This window comes from Lytechinus pictus, chromosome 12, assembly GCF_037042905.1.
Source record: "Lytechinus pictus isolate F3 Inbred chromosome 12, Lp3.0, whole genome shotgun sequence".
Taxonomy (NCBI): domain Eukaryota; kingdom Metazoa; phylum Echinodermata; class Echinoidea; order Temnopleuroida; family Toxopneustidae; genus Lytechinus; species Lytechinus pictus.
Genome location: NC_087256.1, coordinates 8,893,805 through 8,911,582, shown reverse-complemented (window position 1 = coordinate 8,911,582; position 17,778 = coordinate 8,893,805). Strand labels below are relative to the sequence as shown.

The 17,778-nt window shown below is 34.1% G+C and overlaps 1 protein-coding gene across 1 annotated transcript; it reads right to left on the bottom strand.

The window, feature by feature from the left end:
* Positions 1–993: 993 nt before the first annotated feature.
* LOC129273480 (transmembrane protein 45B-like) lies at positions 994–11,959 on the bottom strand. Its single transcript, XM_064107316.1, has one exon. It carries the CDS (start codon positions 11,796–11,798, stop codon positions 10,932–10,934), a length of 867 nt encoding a protein of 288 aa, XP_063963386.1. The 5' UTR covers positions 11,799–11,959; the 3' UTR covers positions 994–10,931.
* Positions 11,960–17,778: the final 5,819 nt, after the last annotated feature.

The following is a 17,778-nucleotide window of genomic DNA, read 5'->3' as shown; positions in this document are numbered from 1 at the left end:
CTAAGTTATGATAGTTTCAAAAACTTAACCTTGGTTAAGATCGACGGAAAAGCGGCGCCTATATGACAGTCTGGCTCTGCAGCTACAGGCGAGACAAAAATGGCAGAAATAATCATGACAATGTGTGTGTGTGTGGGGGGGGTATGACATTAAATGACTCTGGAGCAGTAGCGTACGCAGGGATGTAGTCACAGGGGTTCAACTCCCTTTAATTTATTTCCTTGTCAACTTTTCATTCAGCTTGAACCCCCCCCTTCAAAAATCCTGCGTACGCTACTGCTCTGGAGTCTGACTTCTGAACTCAACACAGTGAATACGTGTCACAAGCAACACAATCACACACAATTAATAGGAGCTTGAATTGTCATGGTTGAAACATTTAAGAGATAAGCCCATTTAATATAACTTAAAAATGTGAAAGACGGATAGAATATACCCCTGCTGAATATGACACACCTTTCTAGTAGCCTCCCCCCCCCAAAAAAAAAAAAAAAAAAAAAAAAAAACCACACACACACACACAAAATTTACAATTTTCACATTTTACTTTCCCTTTTCTTACCCCCCCCACATTTCCCCCTTCTCTCTTAACAACATTGCTATACATGTAGCTACAATTATAAGAACTTTCCCAAAGGGACGGCTTCAGGGGTCCAAAAAGTATACATAATTCCATCGGGGCGGTAATCATTCTCTTCACAGAGAGCATAGAGAACAGACTATTTGTCATATCAAGAAATGAAAATGAAATCATGGAGTGTTACCAATCACATGATATTTTCTCCTGACAAAACAAGTTATTCTGCCCGCCACACTCGTGATCAAATTTCACTTTTTCTTACTTTTATCCTGTCAACATCCATCATTTTTGGAGCGATTTTCACCTCTCTCACACGTAAACCACCATCTTTGACATTCTCTAGTCTCCCATCATAAATATAATATCTTGTTACAAACGATGAAGCAAATAATAAAAAAACACACACACTTGTCTTATGCTTTGCAAATGAAATTGATTGTTCAAGTTTATTCAGTTGACAATGTAATGGACTTTTCTTTTCACATGTTGATGAAATTTAAACATTCTGATTCGTCACTAAGTTGGTCATGTCATCTGTATTACAGAAAGATAAGTCAATATTGACCATAAATTGCAAGCTTTTGTATGTGCTTCATCATAAACTTGCATTAAAATTAATTTCAAAATCAATTGTATATTCTTTGTGTGTTGAAGGGCCATAGACTGGTTAATATTTAAATAAAAGTACTTAATCAAAGCAATCACAATTTACAGTTAATTAATCATAATCATTATGATTTCCATATCAATAAAAATGGAACCAATCTGATTTTAAATCACTGCCTGAATGCATACAATTTTGTGTAAACCAGACTTTACAATTTTTTTCTTCATCAGACTGAGTCACTGAACATGCTGATGCAGAGATGAATATAGAGTAAAAATTATCATGCTTCATTCTACTCCCTAGACTTTATCAATGGGAAAATGGAAAACATAATCAGATCCAACACCTTAAGTTGCTATGTGGTTCAATCATAAAGACATTAATTTCCATCACGGGGGAAAGTAAATGTATCATTACATAGTTCTAATAAAAACCTTGAAAAAAAAACAATATGTCCTTTGTTCTCAAAAGATCATGACATGGCTCCTAAAATAATAAAATTGTAATATTTGGATAACCAGTTGTGCTTTTTAATCCTATGAATAGTTGTTTGGAAACCACTTCATAATCATAGCTTGTATATTTTGCTTTGTCTACTTTATTTACCAAACACATTGCCACATTCCTTTTTTTTTGGGGGGGGGGTGGGGGAGGATAAGTGGGTAGGTTTTTTTTTGTATTATTATTATGGTTGTTATTTTTTTGTGTAACTAAATTGTGTTTATGTGATTTGCAATCACCTATTAATCATTTGTAAATTTTGTGATTTATTTCAATTTGTATAATAAAAACAGAATTATAAAAAAAAAAAATAATAATAAAATTGTAATACAAAGAGTGCGAAATGCACTGTTTCACACTCTTGCTGTGTCATATACAGGCCTAACAGTGAAAGAAAACACATATTTAATTTCATTATTTCATGTATAAAACAAAATTATGATAACAATTAAATAAACATTTATAGTTCATATCCGAATTGTTAAAAAAAAAAATACCTCAAAGCCAAAACATAAATTAGTTCCTAAAAAGTGGAAGGAAATAAATTTCATAACACAAACATTTAAAAATCAAACACACTTTACCCACACTACCCAGCATATATTTAGGATTCTATGATAAAAAGAAAGAAACTCAATATTAACTATCCAGTTAAACTTAAACATAATGCAAGCTATCAACATCAGTGACTGATCTAATCATCTTGTAAAACTGGCCTGTCAAGAGACAAAATCATTAACAAACTCTGAAATACTGTCGTTTTCGCAGCCCAATTTATGGAAGAAAACAAATTCAATTCTGACACAATACATGTACATTTTACATAGTAATTAGTAAACAATCATTACATCAATCTTGGGATTTTTGCTTTCTATTTTGCATCTGTAATGGACATTATGAAGTTCATAATTGTTTAAATTCAATATATTAATGTCTTGGGTAGAACCCGATAATCTTTTCTTTCTTTGCTATTTAAAGAATTTTCACTCAAATAATTCTGTAAACATAGTCATGGAGAAAAAGTGGACTCAGATTGGAGTCAAATTTCACAAAGTCAAACGTAAATCAGAAAGAGCAAGTTATAAATAGCCAACCATGTTGGCTATTTAAGAGATTCATTTTTCTTTTTAAAGGCAAAGCATGATCTGAAAGCAAATTCAAAAAAATTCAAATCAACTAAAAAATTACTCACTTTGTTTTACATGTAGTTTGAATCAACTCCATGCTTTTGTAACATCAATTTTGAGTGAAATTTGTCTTTAAAGCAACTAGAGTGTACAATTCACTTCACATATCCCGTTGAGAGACAAATAAATGTACTACTGACATGAGCGATTAATGGCTTTGATGGCCTGCCATACAGATAATTGAAGACAAACTAAAATCAATCTTGAACTTCAATTACTTGTCAACTATCCCCTATTTTTTTACATGAACACAAAAAACATAATCACATAACTCACAGTCAAGCATGTGAGAGAATGTAATATGTATCACAATCAAAATATAACTTTTATGTTTGACAATAAATATAGAGGAAGTCACAATTAAGAAAAAGGAAATTCTTTTCCATGAATAACAATACATAAGGTACACATATATACAAACAATCCAATCTGAATCTAGTACATTAAAATTCTATAGAGCTCCAATATAGATCTTCATTATTTTTAGAGAATATTTTCTGCATAATTACAAATAAAGTGCTCTGAATTCATACACTTGCAATACTTCTATATTATGATCTGACTTTGGTATGCACTCATATGAATTGTGAATAATCAGTTTTGAGGTAAAATGAGCTAAAAATACTGAAACTGTTTTATTTGCATTTTTCTTTCACTTGTACATGTACAATTACCATTAAAGGGGAAAATGCTTATAATCATATTCATTGATTTGGCAACTCAACACTACATGTAATTAGACGGAGAGTCTAAAATCAAACAAGCACCCCTTTTTTTAAAGTAACACTCTTTGCTTAACAAAAACAGTGTACATGTAGGTCCATGGTAGCAATAATACATGTACATGTACACTAAAAATGAATGTACATGTACAACATCCTAACATAATATCAAACATGAAATCAATGCCAATTTTACTGTTATATTGTAATCCAATTCCAGCATCCCTGTTTAGAATGACACATAAACCACATACCAAGATCAAAGCTAAATTATTCCGAACAACACATCATCGGTCAGTAAAGAGTGGGTCTGTTAGTCTATGACTTCACAAAATTAAGTAAAAGTACTCTATAAAGGAATGCTACAAGTATATACAAAGTAAATAGAGATACATGTAGGGCTGCACATTTCTTCCATTGTATACTTTTTTTTTTTTTCCAAAATGAACATTGGTTCATGAACTACGAGTCTCGCCTGATATCGCAACTGATAATATATCAAATTACACAATTTTCATACAAATCATAGTTCAACAAAATTCATTGCATATGTGTGATTATTCTTGAATACACAAGTGTTTTAAAAGAATGGAAAGAAATGAATTCACAAAAATACATACATGCTCATGTATGTATAAAACAATGTTAAAATCAATTCATCAACCTTCAATCAATGACAATTTGCTAAATCATTCACATTTACTTTTAAGTACAGTGCTGCAATACATTATTTTATCCATCAAAATATCAAACATATACATGTAATTGCATACGGTCATCAACCAACAAAGAAAAAAGTTTTGAGTTTTGATATTTACTCTTACATGATATTTTTTTTTCTTTTGCATATGCAAGATAACATATTTTTTTTAACTGAGATGTTTTTTTCTTTGTGTCATTGATGATTTGCCCTGTGTTCTTGCAATCATCCCACATTTAATACATTGTAACACAGTGAATTCAAAGGTTTATGTACATGTATTATTGAAAGAAACACATACATGTATACATTGCACAAAATAAATATGATCCATCAAAGCCCAACTGTATTAAAGTATAACAAATCACACTTCATTTTATGATCTATGTACAGTACATGGGCCATTGCATGCAGAACCTAGACAGAAATAAATCAATTATTTTAAGTGCTATAGAGGTGTTGTTCTGTTGTGACAAACACTATATTACTATTAGTGGCATACTGTTATAATCATTATTATTTCAACACTGAACCAAGTTTCGTGACAACCGAGCATTTCATTAATATTTTATCAGGCATATTTTTCACCCATAATCAAATGTGAAAGTATTTCACTCATTTATCTTAACAGGACACCCTGCAGGAATGAACTTTGGCTTGCATGAAAAGAAAACTTTCTTTAACCTTCTTAGGTCTTGTATATGTATGTTCAGTTATGTATTAAATCTTGTGCAAATGTGCATGATTTCCAAAAGCACAAACCTTTTTTCGTCATGAACTATATTAATGTGTTTTTGTTAGTTGGAATAAAATGTCTATAATTTAATAAAAAGGATTGGCTCTGAAATGCCACTAGAACGGTAGGCTACACAATGGTCGTTTTGCTTTATAGTGAGATCAATCTCATAGGATGTGTGCAATTCCATACTAATACAAACTGTCTATGCTTTAAGTACATTAAAACTTCTCAACTGGAGAAGGCCACAGTATCCAGCATTATTTACCGTATGATGGTGAATAATATGTACATGTACATGTAAAAGCAGGCTCAAAAATACACACCCTTTTCAGACAATTTTCATATAATTTAGCACACAGTGAGTTGAATGCTGTAATAGTACAGTGGAGTCATGATTCAAGGTGTATCATATGCTGCCTTTGATACATCTTGTTCCAATTAATGAACATGATGAAGAGTCCAGTCCCAGAAAAAGCCAAAATAAGCCCTCCTTTTAGGAAAATTCATCCAATCTCATTTTTAAAAGAAAACCATGAACGATGTTCTCAAATAATATGGCTTATTTTGCGGTCGAAGGTCGTTTCCCACACACAGGCACTGCTCTTATTTACCAAGATGATAAGCTACACAATTCCTTGCTGCATTCGTAAAACATATTGCAGAGCCACAATATTTTGAACTGCATCCAATCTGGACAATTTGATGGTAAATTTGTGATGGGGTAATAGTTCCTTGGACACAACCCACTGTCCAAAGTGAACTCAAATTTACATACCTTTTTCAGATTTCTTTACAAAGAGTCAATGTTTTATACACCAGGCATTTTGTGGTGTAAAATTCAGTCAATCCTATCAGTGGCTTTGAATAGGTATCACTAATGAAACAATGGCTCTTTAAATTCTTGGATTGGATTTGCTTGGATATTTACTTTTGAAACCATATTTGCATATGGCTTGTTTGCATTATCTATGAGAAAGAGATTACAAACACCAGATGGTACATGGAGTTAAAATACAAACTCTCTTTGTGTCTACATCATGGCATCCACTCAAATTGTACCACGGAAAACCAAGGAATAACATTTCCATGGTTAAAATAGAACCTCCAGACTGTACTTAACCAGTACATCTTTATATATGATATAGATCTACATATGTACATGTACAGTATAGGCCCACATGTAAAGCTGGATGGCCTCTTTATTGAGCCAACATAGTCATTGCAACAATAGAGCTTAAGACTCTGTTTGCAGTAGGTTTAATGCAGGCCTGAGTAATGACATAATTATCCCCGAGTAGATTGAAAAAGAATGTAAGGAGATATAGAAGGTGATAAGATATAAACATTGAGACTGCACAAGATGCATCCTTAATTCCGAATGCAAGCAAATTGCAAGTTAATGTCTTTCTAGATCACAGTGCACAAACAACACTACCCAGATAAGATAAAGATGTTATAAAATCAATGTACATGCACAGCAGCACAAACACTGTACAATCAAGGAGCTTCAACTGTTTGAAGCTCCTTTTTATAACCGATTGTAAAATGCTGTACATGTACATACTGTAAAAATGCATTGAGGTGAAAAGCATCCACTAAAGGCCAACACACAGTCACATTCTATAATAATCAGAAGACTACAAGCACATGGAGGCCTACATGTACATGTATAGAATATGTCAATACACTTTGTACTGGGTGGTTCATTTATACATGTACATAGAAGAAATTATCCTGATCCATGCAGATCCAAGCTCAAACAACAACTATTCAACCTAAATTTCTTTTTGTCTGAGCATCAATGCCAATATCTCTTTAAAGGTCAAGTCCACCCCAGAAAAATGTTGATTTGAATAAATAGAGAAAAATCAAACTAGCAGAACGCTGAAAATTTCATCAAAATCGGATGTAAAATAAGAAAGTTATGACATTTTAAAGTTTCGCTTAATTTCACAAAACAGTTATATGCACATCCTGGTCTGTATGCAAATGAGGAGACTGATGACGTCATCCACTCACTATTTCTTTTGTATCTTATTAATATGAAATATTCTGATTTTCTCCTCATTGCCAAGTGAAACAACAATTAATTCCTCCCTGACCATGTGGAATTAGCATGTTTTAATACTATATGGTTCAGTCAAGTTGGTCCTTATTGTCAAATTTGCAAAAAATGAAATATTGTATAATTCAAACAATAAAAAACAAAAGAAATAGTGAGGGACATCATCGACTATCTCATTTGCATGTCACTCAGTTGTGCATATCACTGTTTTGTGAAAAATAATCGAATCTTTAAAATGTCATAACTTTTTTATTTTACATCAGATTTTGATGAAATTTTCAGTGTTGTGCTAGTTTGATTTTTCTCTTTTTATTCAAATCAACATTTTTCTGGGGTGGACTTGACCTTTAAAGGTTATGCATGATTGCATGTCCCCATGCACATAATGAATGGGTGCTACCAAAGAGATGAGAAATTGAATGGTCAAGCCCAACTCCATAAACAGCAAGTTGATAGGAGAAAATATTATGCATGCTTTCAATAGTGAATTCATGTAGCTAAAATTCCCTCATTGAAGCAAGAACCAACTTCAAACTTACTTTGCAACTACTAAAATGCATTCATCACCATAAAAAATGTGCACCCTTGATTATAATTGGTTTCATGTGCGGTACATGTACATTTGGGTGTTTATTTGTTGGGCGCTGTCATCAAAGCAGAAAGTTTACCAACACAGTGTTTAACAAGGCAAACAGCTTCATGTACATGAATTTCATATATCAAATAACCAAGTTATTAAATAATAAGGGCACTTCACATAATTTTTTCCCAATCATTTCGCAACTTCTCCTGGTACTGTAGTAATACCATTTTCCAACCTTGTGTTTGCAGTACTGGATTCAAAATAAAAGATGTGAGTGTTGTACACACAAATGAAACAAAATAATACTCCCATAGCTCCATAAACCCATATACATGTACTGTACATGTGTTTTTTTATCCACAGAGTATTATATCAAATATATTGCTGTACACACACATGACCAAATTATTTTCAAACACCCCCTAAACAAGTTTTTCTCTGTACGCAAAATAACCCCCTAAACAAATTTTTGGCGGGTTTCATTTACACATTTTGACCCCTAAACAAGTTGTCGCCAGAATATGGGAATAATTATGACCCCTAAACAAGTTTCCCCCGTTTCCCAGGGTCGTTGCTAACGATCGGGAAGAACCCAAACACTTTTCAGAAACAAGGAAAAAGCCCCAGGGAAAAAAGCTTTGGAAAAAAAAACATACCCTAAATACATGTACGTTTGACCCTGCGATTGACCATTGACCAGTCTTTCAAAACCACCCCTTAGTTTGAAAATCTGTATTTTTGATACCCTTACAAACAAGTGCACGCGTGGCCCGCGTCCAAAACTGAAAAAAAAAAAAACCTTTTAAACGCGTCTTTTTGGTCACGCATGTGTACAGCAATATATTTGACTGACCCCCCGGGACACGCTGCCTCATATTCTGATCATGCTGAGATTCTCACATGAATGTACAGCGTGTAGCTTGTATGTACTAAATGGTTTACTCCATAAAACTACCAGCAGACATAAGATATTATCTGTTATAACACTCAAAATGATTGACAAGTAATTAAATCCTAATGAAACACTTGACACTGACAGAGGTCATGCCATGGACCATATAAGTTCATCTGTGAAAGACTTTCACACACTAAATCACATAGTGCAAGTCATAATCATGTGCATATAATATAAAAGAACAGGTGAGGATATGACATCATCAGCCCACCTAATGAATATTCATGAAGATATGCCTAGAACTGTTTTACCTGAATAATGCAAATCTTAAAAATTCAATAACTTTGTTATTTGCTATCCGATTTTGATGAAATTGCCATCATTTTGCTTGGTGAGTTTACTCTATTTATTCAGATATAAATATCTACACCAACTTGATCTACACCCCTTGGTATCCCTTTAAATGTTTCGATAAATTTTAATGTGTATCTTGTAACAAATTTTTGGTTGCAGTAGTCCAGTTTTATTCAACACAGGATGAAAGTTACATTGTATATTGCAAAAGAAAAAAAAAATCCCTTGGAAGCAATTAATGATATCAATGAATCCATTAAAATAATGATTGAATCAAATGCTATCCCCTTGAGATGATGGGATATCCTCAAGTTATCTGAATGTACTACAGTGTAAATTATGTACACTGTGACATAGTGCCATATTATCATGAAAAAGCGCATCCAATAAGGGCAAAGATCAACCAATAAAAATGCCTTTGATACACAATAATCCAAATTAAACTGAATACATGTGGATCAAATCAAGCAATAGACCATATTGGAATGCATTAATACTCTACCTGTAAATATCAGAGTCAATGTTTTAGCATCACATACAGTGTTCGCAGGCTCATTTTCAAAATCTTTTTTTTTTTTATATTCTTCTACATTATCTAAATTTGAACTTTCATTTCAAGTCTCACACAAAGTACATTGTACTGGTAATTCCTGATCTGTACATGTACATGTATTCACTTCAAAATCTGTTTCACTGCAGATTAATTACAATGTACCAACATCACACAATGTATAAGATGCTGTTTAGTTGAATATTAACAAGTATCACTATCTATTGTTCTCTGGTTTTAACGGTAATAGTGGGTTAAAGAATTGTGACTGGTACTGAAATGCAAAACAACCTTTGGACTGTAGAGAGCAGGCTGAAATCAGCTAATTCCTAATCTAACGGCACAAGCATGACATTGTAACTTATGTTTACATTACTGGCTTTGCAAAAGTTTTTCTTTTTTTCTGCAACTGAGCATTTATTAAAGTTTCTGTTGAGATTCTAAAAGTAGCTCTATCCCTGAATGTGGCAGTTTGAATGTAGGTCAACCATAGGGTCAAGTTGATGTACATTGTTCACAATTCTGATGGAAGTCTACCACTGCGAGCCTGTGAGGCAGACCGCTTGATTTAATTCAGGCAATTCTATCTTCTAGCTGAAAACCATATTTTCATTATCTATATACATGTACATGCGAAATGTGTTTAAAAACCACTGTTCTTCTAATCTGGGGGGTGGGAGGGTGCAATTTATATGCAACTATGGTCATGTTAATTCCATAAAGCTAGCACATGTAATACATGTAGCTTAGGTAGTAAACAATAATAATAATATTATTGTAAATGTTCAAAACTTCACACCACACATTGAACATTATAATGTCAACTTGATAAATTGCTTATTCTGAGCGTGAAGAAGTGATGAAACAAAAATTGATTGATTTTTTCTAATACCTCATTTCCATAAGTCATTTGTAGTCATCTGCCTAATAAAAAAAAAGAAAAAGCTTTAATGCATGGATACCTGTAGTGCAAAATTTTTACATAATGTTACAAATTACAATGACCTCACCAATAATCCTCTTGGCCAATGCAGTCAAATGCAGCCTTAATTTTTGTCATTCAGCAAAGTACAATATATTAAAGTTTTATCTCCGGAATTTAGAATAAAATCATATAGCTCTATCACTTCCTCCACATTAAAATCATAATATTGCAGAGCTTTGAAATATATCTAGCTCAGTACTTTACTTATCATTACAATTCTGAAATAAACATTTGCACATGAATTAGAATTAGATCAAAATTCAAAAGTACTGGACATCTGAGCCAGAAGGGCATAAGAATACACATCAATGTCCTTCCAGCCCTCACAATAGTACTATTAAACTACAAACACGACACAGCTGAAAGTACTGAGCACTTACATGTACATATAAGTGATCTAACCTAAATACAGTATACAGAAATAAATTGCTACTTGAAACTCCAACTTCCTATAAATGCGTTATTAGTCAGATTCACTTCCTCTGAGAAGATGATTTCCTGCTTCTGTGTTGTTTCCCAAGAGTTTAACTTCATGTTCTTCGGGACCATTGCTCATCTGGGAATACCGGACCGACGAAAAGCCACACATTTTCAAAGCCAGCTTTGTGATGCCGTAGAAAAAGAAGAGTACAAGCATGTCGACAAGAATGTGCCATGTAAACATGACGGTGGTGAACATGACGTTGAGGTGATCTTCTGGATCCCAAGGCTCTCCACCGGGTGGTATATAGAGGACGATGCCGACATGCCAGAACCAAGTGCCTTGCACCAACGTGAATAGGATCCGGATAAGCTCCACCAACGTGTCCTTCGGCCGCCACGCCTCTGCTGATGTTGACAGAAAGCATATAAAGATGGCCACCACCAGCATCGTATGTAGCTGAACATCAAGATCGCTCCTGCCATGGGTATGGAAATGAAAGAGGAAACCCTCGACGGCAAATGCAAGAGCACCAAACGCTTTCTCGTATTTCCCAGCTACGGACGGCACACAGCTTCTCCCCATCACCATAATCCCACCATAAAGTGCAAAGTATGTGTACATGGTTACGTGTTGCCATTCTACTTGATGCTTCCAATGACCCTCACTGTCGATGAGCGTCCATTTTGGAGCCGGATACATCATCTCAGCAATGAAGCCAACAACGCCTCCAAACACGATTAAAGACCCTTCAATGGGAAATCGGTGTAGGCAGTACATCAGCCGAGACCGCGGGCGCTGGCGGCCGTTGTCTAGGACAATCTTCGTGTACACAAACTGGATTATCCACCAGATGGAAACGATGATGAAAAATGCTCCCGGTAATGCATGGCCAATAAACGTACCCATTTTGTCCTCCTCTTTATCTAGTCTTCCCTGCAATGGACTGAATGATCCAACAGAAATGGGACAATATCAGAAATACGATAGGGTTTCGTGGACCGATGTAGATGAGTCCCTCCTCTCGTCTAGCTATCTCTGCGCTGGAAACAATGCATGCAATGGTGCACGTAGTATAAGTACCACGATACAGAATAGCTATAGACAGTGATGTAATGTACGTGGCGCCGCCAAAATGTATGGTACCGGTCTTTGGTACCGGTACTTGGGTGCGGGGTGGCCGTGGCGTGGATCAGATCCAGTAGGATGGGGGGTCGGGTGTCCGGACACTTTATATTTTTGAATCCTTCTTTTTTGTCTTAAGATTACACTAGAAATATGAATTCAATAGTTGTAATCATCCTCTATTTTGTTCTCTATAATATTTTCTAACATGTTGTACTAAAAATTGATGTTACTTCGCTTGTAATTTTTTCCAAATGACTTTCTAAAATTGATCGTCCGGACACACAACCTGTCCGGACACACAACAACTGGGTATACTGCAGTGTACCAGATCGGGTACCATAGTTGGTGTTCGATGAGGCAAAGATTTTGAGGGGTGTATATATATATATATATATACCCCTCAAAATGTATAAATATATATATATATATATATATATATATATTTATATATATATATATATATATATATATATATATATATATATATATATATATATATATATATATATATATATATATTTAAGCTACGCCTACCATTGTTCTCTTCATCCATTTCTTTCACACAATATTCAAATAAAAGAGTTGCCAAAGCTGTAGTACATGTATAACTTCACACATTTGTATACTTTCTCCCATACGTGTACTGTATCAATGCAATAGCTTTGATCCAGCTGAGGCATGGCGGCTTGTCATTGTTCAAAACCCACCTTCACCCGACAAAGGAAATTATAATTGGTATGGTGTTGAAAATCTGTCTATCTGACGGCCAATCGGATCGGGGTCGCCCTAGCCACTAACCCGTCTCTGTGGTCTAGTGGTTAAGGCACTGGCGTTCAAAGCTGGGGGCCCGGGTTCGATTCCCGGCAGGGACAATTTTTCGGCATCACCAATTTGTCCAAAAAAAGGGTAGATAGCTCTGGGGAACCTTGATTTAAGCTACGCCTACCATTGTTCTCTTCATCCATTTCTTTCACACAATATTCAAATAAAAGAGTTGCCAAAGCTGTAGTACATGTATAACTTCACACACATATATATATATATATATATATATATACATATGTATATGTATATATATATATATATATATATATATGTGTATATATATATATATATATACATTTTGAGGGAAATATATATATACATATATATATGTATATAAATATATATATATATATATATATGTATATATACCCCTCAAACATTTCGAGGGGTGTATATATACCCCTCAAAATGTTTGCCTCATCGAAACAATAGTCCTTTAAAAGAGTTTAGGCTTCTGGGATGTGATTTTGTCACATTATTGGCACGGGCGTCGATCCGGGGAGGATGGGGATGGGATATATTGCAAATATGGGGGTGGCCTGTGCCTATGTTATCACCCCAATAATTTACGATCGAATACTACTTATGATGACAAGCTAAGTATACACATCATTGAATCCAGTTTGCTTGAGTCCACGACGGCATGTGTTCTATCTACGTACAGCAGCACCCATCCATCTTCTCAGGGCATTCTCCCCCTTTTTCCCTTTTTTTTTTTTTTCTTCTCAAGTTTTTCTGGGGGGGGGGGGGTGGGAAGGGTAGATATTTTTAGGACGGGTTGTTTTGTCCTTCACCAAACTGTATATTTTTTATTACTTTGTATTTATTTTGTGAGTATTTCCCTCTCATTTATTCATTCTTTTCTCATTTGATTATCTGTATTTATACTTTGTCATTTTGTTATTTGTTGTGTTATCTATTTCTTGAGGGGCCCACATTGTACAAGCATTGCTTTTTAGTGGGTCCCTCCATTTCCATCTTAATTTAATTTATATTGAAAAATAGTATATATATTTAAAACCTACAATGTGTTGCCCAAATCGTCTAAGTATTTTTTTTTTTTTCACTACATATGTATAATTAATTTTGTTTGCAACGGATACAAATATTTATGTTTTATATATGGTATACAATTTGTTTTTGTTTGATGGAAGTGAAATAAATGAATTTGAATTTGAATTTGAATTTGAAGTATGGGGGGGGGGTATGGTCATGATTATACGGGGGGGGGGTACACGGTGATCATGGTAATGATGATGGTACTGTCATAGACCTAGGCCTTCACGCATGATGACCATCACCCCAATCACTTTTATACATATATATATATATATATATATATATATAACGGAATTTTTTTTAATTGTTATTGAATGAAACCATGGACCTAATATGTCCATGATGACTGGAACCAATCATTTCAGAAATACAGGTCATCAATAGCCAGTGGATGGGAAAAAAAGTCCATGCAGGATTAAAATATGTTTATGTTTTTATGAATGGCATTATGTTTAAAAACTTTATACCGACAGACCAAGCGCATGTGGTGTGCCCCGTTTATTTTACCGGGCCCTTTTGAACGTCATTCAAAATAGTGTCTAAAAGGAATTAAACCATGAAATAAAGAAGTGTCCTCAAAATGGCCCATTTTCGGGTACATTTTCAAAAATTTCAGCTCGCGCTTTGCGCTCGCATTACTGATCTAGTCCTTACATGAATGTATATAGTACCTATAGTCTTTTGAGAACATTATGCTTGTCTTACGGACACCCTCCCCCCCAAAACTGGCGTACAGATGTGGGCCTTGTCGGGGGGGGGGGGGGCATATGTAGCCCAAAAGTTTCACGACTTTCCATTTAGGTCAAAAGCGCATAAAATGAATGAATTATATGGAATTATTCAATCTTCAAATTTACAAACTACTACGGAAAGAATGGGGTTTTAATGCATTTCTGAAAATTACTAGTGAGGGAGACGGTCCAATTATATTCTTTTCATTCCAGTATTTAGTTCAGGGTGGTCATGCAGTGGCTTGGTGATTCTAAAATTTAGAAGAGAAAGAGAAAGAAAAGAAAAAGGTGAAATATGATTTATTAAAAAAAATATCATGTCAAAATCTATTACAAAATAAGAACTTTTGCATTGAAAAAGTAAAAAAAAATCTTGCTCCCGTCGCTCACAAATTTTAGCATTAATTTTGTTCTTTTGCCATGTCTGGCCCCCTGAAATTTTTAAAATCTAGAAGCCACTGATCCCTAACTACAAAAATTAAATATAAAATCTCTCACAGATCGAGAACAAAATTTGTGTCAGTCATCCCCCGACCAGGAACACCTTTCGACACCCATGACCAATATGCATACATTAGTTGCAATATTTCTAGAACTTTGCGAGTGGGCCACAGATTTTTATTTTTTTTATAACTTTTATTCAATATAAAACAAAGGGAAGCAAGATACAATGAAAATTCGTCCAGGCTTACTCATTTTTAGAACGAAGTACAGGACTATATAATGATAAAAAATGAATTTCAGGTAACACAAATATTGGTTCTTGCAGAAAAGAAAAATGAATACCCTTACAACATAGAGGGGAGATATTAAGAATGAACTTGAAGGAGAGATTCGATAGGAAGGACAAGTACGACGAGCGAGAAAAAAAAGAGAAAACATAGAGGAAGAGAAAGGAGAAGGAGGAGAAGAAAAAGAAGATGAAGAAGAAGACGAAGCAGAAGTAAGGGAGTGAAATACTTTGAAATACTTTAAAAGGGTCAAAATAGTTATTTCAAAATAATTTTTATAAACATATTTTGCAGGAAAATGAAAATGATCTAACAAGAATGCTATTTTTGTGAGCATTTTGGGCCTTTTTGGCACGCCGATTCCCCCACTGGACCTCAATCAGTAAGCCTAGCCATTAGTACCAAATTGCAAACCACTTTCATAATATGATTTGTCGCCCTTTCAGTATTAAATAGGCGGTAGGCCTAGACCTATTCTCAAATATTATTATAAGTTTACGATCTGATAGGCATATCAAGGACCTCCCTAATGTTTCTGACATAGGACCACTATATGTTATATTTGGAGATGATACAAAATTAAATTGTCAATTTAGATAAAACAAAATATATTTATTTTTAAACTCAACATAGTCATACAAATGCTATTGTAATTTTCCAAAGACGAGCATTACAAATGTCCAGAAGCCGGTTATTCAGATAAATGAGATTTAATCGGTCTTATTATCGATAGGAAAGTATTTCCCCCAATTTTTTTTTTCATTTCTATATACACATCAATCATTACTGTTACAATTCCTACCACCACCACCACCTTCATCATCATCATTATCATCATCAGCGTCATGATGATGATCATCATCATAATCACAATATTCATCAACAACATCATCAGTGTCAAGATCATCATCACCACCATTATCACCATCATCATCATTATCGTCAACATGATCGTCTTCATCATCATCACCATCATCATCCTCGTGATCATCAGTATCATCATCATCGTCAACATCTTCATCATCATCATCATCATCATCATCATCAGCATCGTCTTCATTATCATCATCATCATCATAATCATCCCCGGATGGCAGGGATATAAAAAGGTGTTTTCTATGGCAGAAAAATAATTTGAAAAAGTCTGAATTCAGACTTCAGTCTAAAAATTTGCATCCCTGATCACCACCATAATCATCATTACCAGCAGCATCATCATCTGCATTATTACCACCATCAACATCGTCATCACCCCAACAACATCATCATCACTCACGTACTCAAGTATTTCATTTTCTTTGAAATTCTTAGCACGATCTTTTTCACAATGATGAAAATGTCACCTATTTTCCAAAATAAATGAGCGAACTCTTTTTTGAAAAAAATATACTGAAAGGGCAGATCCCCATACTTATATCATGGAGATGAATGTTTCTTAAAATTGGAATTTGTTCCAAAGATGTGGGGCAAGAGAATGAAAAGAATTGAGCTACATGGTCCAGTAGAGATGCTAGAATTCTGGTAAATCTGGCGAAAACATTTCTTTCCAGAGTAGCCTCTTACTCAAAATAAATAATTCATAACAAGAACACACTGAACATTACATACCGGTAGTTCTTTTACTGTTTAATATATGTTATCATGTATAAGTCTTAATAATATCCAACAATAATATATCAAGACAGAAAATATACACTTTAAATGTCTCCTAAATACATCTGTAGAATGGAATTACTTTGTGAATTGAGGTACAGCTGTACAGAAAGTTAATACTCTCAATGTTATTGGGTAAAGTAGGGCAATGTATGTTTGTTGGGTAGAATAATGCTCAAATGCTGTGTAAATTTTATCCAATGTATGAAAATTTGCCCATCAAGCACACCTTTCATCCAATATCTTCACCAAACAAGCATTTATGTTCCCTTTCTCTTACAATATTAGGTAGTAATAACTTAACCTTTATGGAGCATACCAAATGTAATCTAATTTTGGTCCAAATTCATCAAAGTTCAAACTTTTTGTTGTTGTTTACTCTTTGTAACTTAGTTTTCAAGAATGAAAGAATAGAAATTAATTTTAACAATATTTCATTAATCAAAATTAGTCCATAATGTTGATACAGACAAATAGCAAAATACAAGATGGCAGATCAATGTACTTGCTAAATTCTTAATTTTTGGAATGCATAATATTCAAAATACTTTTCATACACAAGTTTGTTTCCAATGTAACAACACACTGAGAAAACATATGAAACCAATGATTCCATAGCATTTTGCTCCAATAAAAACAATGCACACTCAGCCAAATTTTAACCCAAACCCCAAATGTAAATCTTACTTCTGACAATTTTCTGAATCAAAATCCTTATCATGGCCCATTACCTAACCCTCGACTTCTCATAAATTATGAAAG